Source organism: Portunus trituberculatus, chromosome 8 (assembly GCF_017591435.1).
Source record: "Portunus trituberculatus isolate SZX2019 chromosome 8, ASM1759143v1, whole genome shotgun sequence".
Lineage (NCBI taxonomy): Eukaryota > Metazoa > Arthropoda > Malacostraca > Decapoda > Portunidae > Portunus > Portunus trituberculatus.
This window is the reverse complement of record NC_059262.1, coordinates 2,337,501-2,347,351: the sequence shown is the minus strand read 5'-3', so window position 1 is coordinate 2,347,351 and position 9,851 is coordinate 2,337,501. Positions and strand designations below refer to the sequence as shown.

At 48.2% G+C, this 9,851-nt stretch overlaps 2 protein-coding genes across 8 annotated transcripts in view; one reads left to right on the top strand and one right to left on the bottom strand.

Annotated features, from left to right (window-relative positions):
• Window positions 1-2,284: 2,284 nt before the first annotated feature.
• On the bottom strand, window positions 2,285-5,957 carry LOC123501021. Its single transcript, XM_045249576.1, has 2 exons — window positions 5,810-5,957; window positions 2,285-5,701 (listed from the first exon to the last, which is right to left on the bottom strand). The coding sequence occupies exon 2, from the start codon at window positions 5,672-5,674 to the stop codon at window positions 2,519-2,521; it is 3,156 nt and encodes a 1,051-aa protein (XP_045105511.1). The 5' UTR covers window positions 5,675-5,701; window positions 5,810-5,957; the 3' UTR covers window positions 2,285-2,518.
• A 2,586-nt stretch (window positions 5,958-8,543) lies between these two features.
• The window catches only part of LOC123501020 (tripartite motif-containing protein 2-like), a 26,980-nt gene continuing 25,672 nt past the window's right edge, over window positions 8,544-9,851 (top strand). For all 7 annotated transcript variants that reach the window (XM_045249573.1, XM_045249569.1, XM_045249568.1 and 4 more), the window contains exon 1: window positions 8,544-8,644. The gene's annotated coding sequence lies outside the window, so the exon portion shown is untranslated. The remainder of the gene's footprint in view (window positions 8,645-9,851) is intronic.

Below are 9,851 nucleotides of genomic sequence, written 5' to 3'. Positions count from 1 at the left end.
AAATATACTAAATAAAGTATTAGAACTTCGACTTGCTTAAACACAATTTCAAAGCCCACCAATTTCATTCAACTGAATCCATTACGTTTTTCAAAAATTATGACTATCATTTCGATGTATCAAAACCTGGCAACTCGCCCTATTAGAAAAATAATATTTAAAAATGACGTTGTTTACAATATTAACAGGACTACATATCATTCTTAAAGTCCACATCTTTAACTTCTCAGGAGCCTTGCACACTTTTCTCATGATAAACCATCTTTTGAAAACACAAACACTTCGCTACAACCTCAAATAAAAAATCACAGATAGCGGAGGTAAAAATTTTAGCGTATTTTGGCCCTCCCATTCAAGTCATAAACACCCTCTACATCACCGTACTTCACTCAACTCAAGCATGGAAGACACGTAAAACACTGCGAACTATCATTAGAAACCCTTAAAAGGCACTTGTGACTCGAAATAAATGAACTGAGACAAATATAAATAATAGTGGAAGTCGAGCATCTGGGACCGGCATTTTGGGCGGGAGCTGGTGATGACGTCACAGCCTGGGGCTCGTGACGTCATGGGTAGGCCCGCTTCTTCTCACTGAGCCTCCATAGCACACAAATCAGGTAATTGCGGATATATCTCAACAACTGACATGAAAGATTAGGCCTATGGCTCCACTTTGTGACCTGTCTGGCCTGTAATGAGTGAGAGATGAGGCAGATAATGGCTGAGAGAGAGGCGGCGGGTCAGGGATCGGTTTGTTTACGTTTTCAAGATTTGAATTATTTGGTTTTATAAGTATGTGCAGGTGTTAGTTCACTGATATGTTGTCCTGGAGGTTACCAACGTTAGGTTATGACATGGCACCACCGTGAAATGATGAGTTACACCAATATATTACTTACGTTAGCCAAAGACTGCTCGGCGGCGGCTGTCCGTGTCACTAGCAGGCACCTACACTCCACTGTCCACTCACCCTGTCTTGGGTATTAGGCCATTTATTTATTTTTTTTACATTTTTTTTTAATATTTGTGTCCTCAGCCATGTTTAAATAGTTAACCTCTGATTACTGAGAGGCTACACACACAATATTCTCTTCGCTACTATAGATATCACTATTATCGGTATCTTCATCTCCACCACTCACTGTCCCTCACGGCCAGCGGCTTATTCTGCCAAGTGAAGCGCGGCTCACGGACTGGTGGGGAAGTTCTGGTACCAGTACGAGGACGGTACTGTACCGGGGTAGTTAGTGCCATTATTTTTCATCAACCGTGGCATAGTGCTGCAGTAACACTGCAGTTGGCCGGCATTTTACCATTGCATTTCTACTTCTACTACTACTGCTGCTGCTGCTGCATACCACTCAATTCATACCATTACGAATTATTTTTTTCTTGTTAGTTTGCTATAATTTAGGTATTTCCCATCAGTTTTAAAAGGGAACCACAATATATTATGAAGACGGCCGTGTGTCTTTTATTTATATATTTATTTTTTTTACAAAAATATTTATGAAAGAGCTGTGTGATTTGCTTTATGTAGATAGAAATGATAAATGATATATATATATATATATATATATATATATATATATATATATATATATATATATATATATATATATATATATTACGGCCTATAGCGCCTGTAGGCATACTTGAAGAGTATATGTGGAGAGCGCTGTTCAGGCAATTTTATTTATAGTGGTTCCCATATCAGGGTCCATATCACCAGCTAAGCACATCTTTGGTGTAACCACCTACAATCTGGGTATCATGGTGACATGTAGGTAACTTTAAACCACTCGACAAATTGCATAGTTTCAGAGGGGTATGCGGTGGGATTCGAACCTACGTGGGGATGTCTGCCCCATCCCACGCTCACCACCTTATCCACTACTTGTTTTGCGACTGGTTCTTCCAGTCGCAAGGCAATTTCAGTCGCATATTGACACTGTTGTACTGCTGACCGCATGTGGTACCTAACGATGCGTCGCAGAACATGATTGTCTGTGGAGCAATAACGCAATTAATGACCATATAAATACTTTACCATGTTATGGCGCCACACCTCCAGTAAACCGAGAATACATCCCATCACAAGCTCTTTAGAGTCTTTGGAGGTAGTCCAGCTGATATTCCATGCCTTGAATGGTCTCGATCTGTCCAATGTCTGTAGTTGTTATATCTTGTGCCTAATATCCTTATAATATGGTTAGGACAATAAAGATAGGCAGCAGAAGTTATATAAAGAGACACTTCAAGGTTCAAATAATAGAAAAAAAACAGATTTAAAACAAACTGTAATAAAATTACAATCTAACACAACCATTATTGAATAGAGTGGTGGCCATGAGACACCTGTAGCAGTCACTACAACACCAGACCAACACCATCACTTCCTGGAGGGCGGGGGAGATGTGTGGTATGCAGCATGTGTGGTGTGTCAGGGTGTCTGCTCACCTGTTGCTGCACACCCTGCCCCTAGTGAGGCCAAGTAAGGTGGGGGGGGAGTGACCTAGGTCTCCTCCAGGATGATGTAGCTGATGGTGTCTGCCAGGGGGTGTGGTGCCTCGGTGAGCTGCACCACACTGTACTCCGGTTGCCTCCCTAGCATGCCCCCCTGGCACCCTTCCCTGTCCTCCCTTGCGGCCTGCTGCTCTTCCTCCTGTGGGCTGCGGGGCTGCTGGTGCTGGTGGTGGTGGCGGCGGCGCAGACAGTTGTTCTCCCTCTGGCGGCGGGCATAGCCTCGAGCCAGAGTGTCCTCCCAGGCCACGCTGTGCTTCCTCATGAGGTGGATACGCAGGCGCTTCCTGTCGCTGTACACTTTGGGACAGAAGGAACACTCTTGTGGCTGCCGCTCCTGGTGGCGGCGCTTGGTGTGCTCTGTCAGGTCACAGCGGCGCTTGAAGGAGCGGGGACACAGCGAGCAGCGGTGCTCGGCGTGGCTGTGCACGTACAGCCGGTGCTGCCGCAGCTGGTGGTATTTGGCAAATTGCAGCGGGCACTCCTGGCATGCCCAGGTGGTGTTGGCGTGTTCCAGAGACACGTGTGCCCGCAGGCCGGTGCGTGTTCCAAACTTCATGGGGCAGAAGGCACAGGGGAAGCGTGTCACATCCCCGTGCATGTTGGCCAGATGGCTGTCAATGTAGCGCGCGCTGTACGTCTTGCCGCACCGCCCACACTGCACCGGGGGTGGCGGCGGTGGTGCCCCGTGGCGCTCCCGCATGTGTCGCTCTAGCTGAGGCCGTGTGTGGCACTGGCACAGGCACAGGCGACACCGATAGCGCAGAGGGGGGTGCGAGGGGTGGCGGTGAACTCTGGCCATGTGGTGCTGCAGGGCGGGGGACCCAGCCAGGCGGCGGCCACACAGTGGACACTCCACCAATACCACTCCATTCCCCGGCCCTGCCTGGGGGTGTGCTGAGCGTCGGTGCCGCACCAGCGACAGCCGGTCACCAAATACCTCCGTGCAGACTGGACAGGGCAAGCTGACAGCACCTGCCGTCACGGGCAGGGTGTTCTGTTGGGCTGGCCCCTTCAGGTCCTCTGTGGTGGTACTGGGCTGCAGGCGGTGGTGGGTCACACCCCCTTGCCCATCGCCTTCCAGGATGACAATGGCACCCTCCTGGCAGGCCACAGCAGGCTGCTCCTGCTCCTGGTGGTCTCCATCCACTGGTCTGCCCCTCCTGGAAGGCTGGTGTGGTGCAGCTGGCCGTATGATGCCGCGCCTGGCCCTCACTGAGCCGGGGTGCGTGGCAGTCTTGTGTGCATCATGATCCCGCTGCGAGAGGAACACCGCCGCACACACCCGACACTTCCACCTGACCCCACGCCCCAACCCCGCACCACCCTGCCCCTGCATAGTGTGTGCCCCATGGCCCTCAGACTCCATGCCACACTCTTCCATGCAAGGCTTTGTTTGCTGTTTCTCCAGGAGGCTGTTTACTTTGCTCTCTAATTCTTCCTCTTCCTCTACTTCCTCTTCTTCTATCGCTTCCTCCTCCTCCTCCTCCTCCTCCTCCTCCTCCTCCTCCTCCTCCTCCTCTTGCTCCTCCATCTCCTTCTCTTGTTCTCCATCTTTCACTGTTCTTTTATTCTTTTCTATTAACTCCTCACCTTTCATTATTTCCTCTCTTTCCTCTATCTCTTCTTTTACAACCTCCTCCGCCTCTTCCTCCTTCCCCTTCCACGCACCTCCACTACCACCCCTCCACTGCCCCGCCATGAACCGCTCCGCCCCCGCAGCACCACCACCAATACATGCCAGGAAGTCCTTGTCCACAGTCATACCGTGATGGCCCCGCAGGTGGTCTACAAACTCCTCCTGCTGTGGGAAGGAGTGAGTGCAGGCTGGGCAACACCGTGCACCCTGTAGCCCACTGCCCTGCTGCGCCTCCCTGGCCAGACACACCTTGAGGGCAGCCTGCAGCCTGGGACTCCTCCACCTGGGGCTGAGCCTATGGTGTGTGGTGGTGTGCAGGTGCCACTCCTCCAGCCTGGCCAGGTGTGCCCCACACAACCCACAGGATATGGCACTTGTTGGTTTGGGTAAGATGCGCCGCAGCCTCCTGGTACTCTGGGGTGGGACAGGCAAAGCCCCTACTGGTGCATGCTGGTCACTGTTGCTGCCTTGGTGTGTGGCTGGCACTGGTGGCACCCTGGCCTCCAGGCTAGACTCAACAAGTGCTTGTTGCTTCTTGTTCCCTTTCTGATGTGTTGCTGGCACTGGTGGCACCCTGGCCTCCAGGCCGGCCCAGCGCTGCTTCATGCCAACCACCACCTCCATCAGGTGGTGGTAGGCCTGGTCCCCCTCACACAGCAGGGCGTGGCACTCTTGGCACAGCGTGGCTAGGCCGGCACCATCAGTGAGTATGGCATCTGTTGGAAGGGTCAGCCCCAGGCACTGCAGGAGGGAGGCAGGCTCCAGCAGGCTGTGGGGCAGAGGTGCCTTCAGGTTGAGAATAGTGAGGATGTTTGACACACGCCTGCAGAAGGAACAGGTGGTTGGGGGTGTGATGGGGCCTTCATCAGGACAGGGACTCCGCACACCACACGGTCTGGCAGGGAGGTTGTGGGCAGGGGTGGCAGGGAGTGCAAGCTGTGGGGAGGTGGTGAGTGTGCTTCTGGAGTCACAGGTGAGATTGTTTGGTGTGACTGCAGCGCCCTTCTCAGGTACTAAGTCCCCCCGCACACCAGCACCCTGCCCCACTGGGCTGCTTGGGGATGCCGTTACCCTGTCATTGTTGTTGGCGTTGGCGTGTTTCACAGTATGGTCCCTGGAGCGGGCCCCCCGTCTGGCCACCACGCCTCTACGCCACGATAGGCCAGTGGAAGGCTTGGCTGGAGTGTCACGAGGCACACAAGGAGTGGTGGTGTAACGGGGGACGTCTGAGGCAGACACCCCTGGCAACGTGGCACCATCCAGACTCTGTGAGGCGGCAGTACGGGCACCAGCACTGATGTCCGTCACCAGGATGCCCGGCACAGCCTGCACCACCACCCTGTCACGAGCCTGGCGCGGCCCCTGGGTGGCCTGCGTGGTGATGGTGACCAGCTCCTCCTCTGGGTCACTGTGGCAGGGCGCATGGGGCACCAGGGTGATGGTCTCCTGTTGCATCCTGGCCTGCCCTGGCACCCCTGGCACATCACCACCGTCCTGCCGCACCTTCATCACCGTGCTCCAGCCGTCACCTGTCACCTGTCAAACATATAAGACTGTTACTTCACATGAGTCACCCTACATGACGCGGTACACTTTCAGACACTACCTGTGCTGCTGTATTGACTCTCTAACGCAGGGACTCACCTAGTATTCCTGGTATTAAGAAGCATAGAGTGCAGTTTGTACTAATTCAGTCACCTGCCACACTGTCAAGATTCAGTGTTTTGGTCTGGTTGGATGTTTCGGCTTTGGCTCAGAGTGATGCAGTTCGTCCTGCCACAAATATCGGTACAAACAGTAATGATAATGTTTCTCGTTGTGTGTCACTTACTTTACTTTAGCTTCAAGAAGAAAATGTTTTTCTTTAAAATATTACAAAGAGAGAGAGAGAGAGAGAGAGAGAGAGAGAGAGAGAGAGAGAGAGCATCTTTCCATGGGTAACTATTTGTGTTTTGTAACTGTATTAGCTCTTTCAGCAAGGACAAAAATCGCGACTTATTGTTGTCTTCGTTGGAGATTAAGGATCTTAGAAACTGTGATGCCATCATGCCACAGCCTCTGTGCACCCACCAGACAGAATACAAAGACCAAAAGTTATTTTTTTTCCATTACTCAGCCTAGCATGGGTGTTTGACAATTTCTATTTCAATTTGTTTTTAGCAATTTCATATTATTTCATTTATATTCCATTTCTACCTTATATTCATATTTCTTTATTAATTCATTTCACAAATATACAATACAATACAAAATACATACATTCATTCCATCACACACATTTCATTCATACTGGGTTCCTTGTCTTATCACAAAGAACACATAAGAAAATAAGGAAAGCTGCAAAAGCTAGACCATCAACCAGGCCTACACGTGGCTGTCGATCCCTGTAGAAGCTAAATTATTGTCGACTTTTGTTAGGGCAGGAAAGAGGGAAGACAACTCAATCTCAAGCACACATGTCGGTAATGAGCTCATTGCGGCACCCCGCTGGAAAGAGAGAGAGAGAGAGAGAGAGAGAGAGGATGGATGTGATAAGGAGGGGTGTGTGAGTCATGTAGCAACACGGAGGGAGTGAGGATGAGACGAACATGTCGCTTTAGCTAAACAGAGGGTAGGAACTAGGAAGGCTGCTTCAAGTACAGAGGAATACATTTATGATAAAACCACAACTCATACACACTTTCATACCTTTATCAACACATCTTACCAGTCTTTAAACAGTACAAGAGACATACGTATGCATCCACTAGCTATATGTGACGTGATGTATACATATAAATTACAGCTCTGTTACTACTCTCATGGATTCTCTAGACACTATAGCTGTCATTACAAACACAGACACTACTATTGCTCGAGTGTCAAAAACAGATTAATAATTCATACATGGATGTTCGCTGTTTCTGATGCCAGTGATGCAACGCGCGCGGGTGTGTGTGTGTGTGTGTGTAAGAAGGAGGAGGAAGAGAGAGGTTTTGTATGGAAGAGAAGGACAAGACAGGAAGAACAAAACAATGAATGAAAGAAGAAATGGAAGAAGATGAGATAAGATAAGATAAGGAGTGAAGACGTAAACGAATAATGAACAAAGAAGGAATACCAAACAGGGGAATAAGAAAAAACGTGTAGAATGAAGGAATGAACACAGAAGAGATAATAAAGATGAACGAAAGAGAAATGATCGAGAGACGGGATGATCTTAGAGGAGGAGATATTAATTTTATACCACTAGGCGAACAAAGTTAACGGGGAGGAAGAGGAGGAGGTGGAAGAGTGTATGGACATGAACAGGCGGCAGGAAGGGGGATCAGTATTTAATATATACGAGGAGGGTGCGCACCCCCCCCCACCATCTATGGTGTGTGTGTGTGTGTGTGTGTGTGTGTGTGTGTGTGTGTAACAAGCAGACAAAGAGCGTCATTACTCATTAGTGACTGAATTTTGCTGGTTAGTGAGCGGGTGGGGGCGTGACAGTGGGTTGACGTACATTATTGGGGAGGGGTTACTTTGGGTGTGGGTTTGAGTTGGGAAAATTATTGATTAACGCTATATAGTTTGGAGCTATCAGTGTCGACGATACTAAGTAATTAGTAACTCGGAAACAAAATTTATCGGATGTCCGATAACATCTGATATTGTTACTTTTTTTGATAAGGAACGAATTTACAGTAACTAATCGGGCAGGTGGTGTGAGTGTTTTGAATGGAAGGTCACATAGGTGGCTTTATCGAGGTCAAAATAATAAAGGTCGAGCAGACGTGGGTCGTTAGTTCATCGAATCACCATGTCCTCGATCCCCTTTGACGGAGGAGAGGAGGCCAGGCGGCTCCTTGCTCCTACAGGAGTGGAGTGGGACAGAAGTAGGAGGATCAACGTTCAGGGAGGATGTTTCTGTGTCAGCTTGTCCTGTGAAACCACTCCACGGACAACGGACTGGACTGTGTTAATTCACCCCAGAGAGAAATAGGATGGCCTTAAATTCTGAGATAGTATGCATTGCTTTCTGACGATTGGTTGCCAGTTTAAGTAATAATGTATTAAACTAGTTAGTTATCTACGCGGCGTGAAGAGAAAATTAACAAGCTAGGTAAACGCGTCCTCATTGCATCCTTCTTATGTGTATTGGTGCACGTATGCCATCTTCTGGAAATACAGCCAGAGCGCACCAGAAGTAGGCCGTTCTTCCCGCCACCCACCTCCAACGTAGTAAATTTACCCCATATATTACCATTAGAAGCTAAACACACACATAAGGGGAAGAAACACCATCTCAGTAGAATATAAACACTGGAAATTAACCACACAATATTAGTTTAGACATTTCGTTATAGATTTCTCCTCCATTATTGTCATTTTTATCACTATTTTTTTTGAGGCTCGCGACTTCAGACAGACGACAACAACAACAGCTGATCGCGGACACTGGCGCTCGGGTGGCCCTTATTTTACCGTTATTCCCATCCCTGGAGACTTCTGAGAGTGAGTAGCATGGTAAATTAGATAGAAAAAGCCTCAGAGCTTCGGCAGGGAGTACCAGCGAGTAATAAATAGGGGTACTGAATGAAATGTGAGGTGGAAATACGGGAGAGGGAATGCGGGTTTCCTGACGCAGTTGTTGTGAGAGATATAAACAAACATTATCACATGTGATTTTTGTGCTTTTACGTGGGTTATGTCGTGTTTCTGTGGGTATGTTTGCATTAACAGGGTTTATTTAGCGTGTATCTATGTGTGTGACGTACGTGTGGCTTTGTATCAGCGTGAAAATACTGGTTTGTTAATAGACGAAACTGGTTAACTAGAAACTCACTCGTACCTTTATTTTCTGTGTGTTGTTTCTTCTCCCTTCACTTCATTGGTGGTATAAATGCATCTGACGCCTCTCCTAGCATTCATGAGTGACGTGTGGCAGTAGGGAGGGTGTTAAATACCCTTTGTTAATGGCTGGGAAATAATTTTAATGGCGTAATTGGAAACTCTAAGAAGGACAAAGGACAACACATGGCCCTCGTCTTGAATGTTTAAGTAAGGTCGTGAGGTTTGATTTGAGGTTTTAAGCTGAGGTAGTGAGAGATTTGTTCGTTTAGGGTATGAGGTGTTGTGTGGGCGTCTTATGGAGAGCTGTCAAGGATGCTGTGTGTGTGTGTGTGTGTGTGTGTGTGTGTGTGTGTGTGTGTGTGAGGACAAGTTGGTTAGGAAGGCCAGAGTGAAGGCCAGCCTGCACTCGAGGGCTTACTGATATTGATCCTGTTGTTGAGTGTTGTATTGCCTTGAGCCTCAGACAACACCCTCTTAGTAACTCTCACAGCTTGTATAGGTAATAATGTGACACTTACAGACACTGGTATCACTTCAGAGGCTGTGTCTAATGCCATTGTAAGTCTTTAGGGAAGGAAACCACAAAATGTTCTGCAAATCTGCACAATACACTAATCATAACTCTATTTAACTCTGCTTTCTATAACATTATTCTTTGGGACAATATGCAGTCTGGTACAGTTTTAGGAGTCGTGTGTGCAGGAAACCACAAAATGTTCTTCATATATGCACAATATGCTATCCATAACTATTTACATAATCCTGCCATCTGTAACATTAATCTGAGTGACCCTACACAGTCTGGCACAGTTTTAGGAGTTGTGTGTGCTGTATTGTAAGTTTTTAGGACAGGAATCCACAAATTACT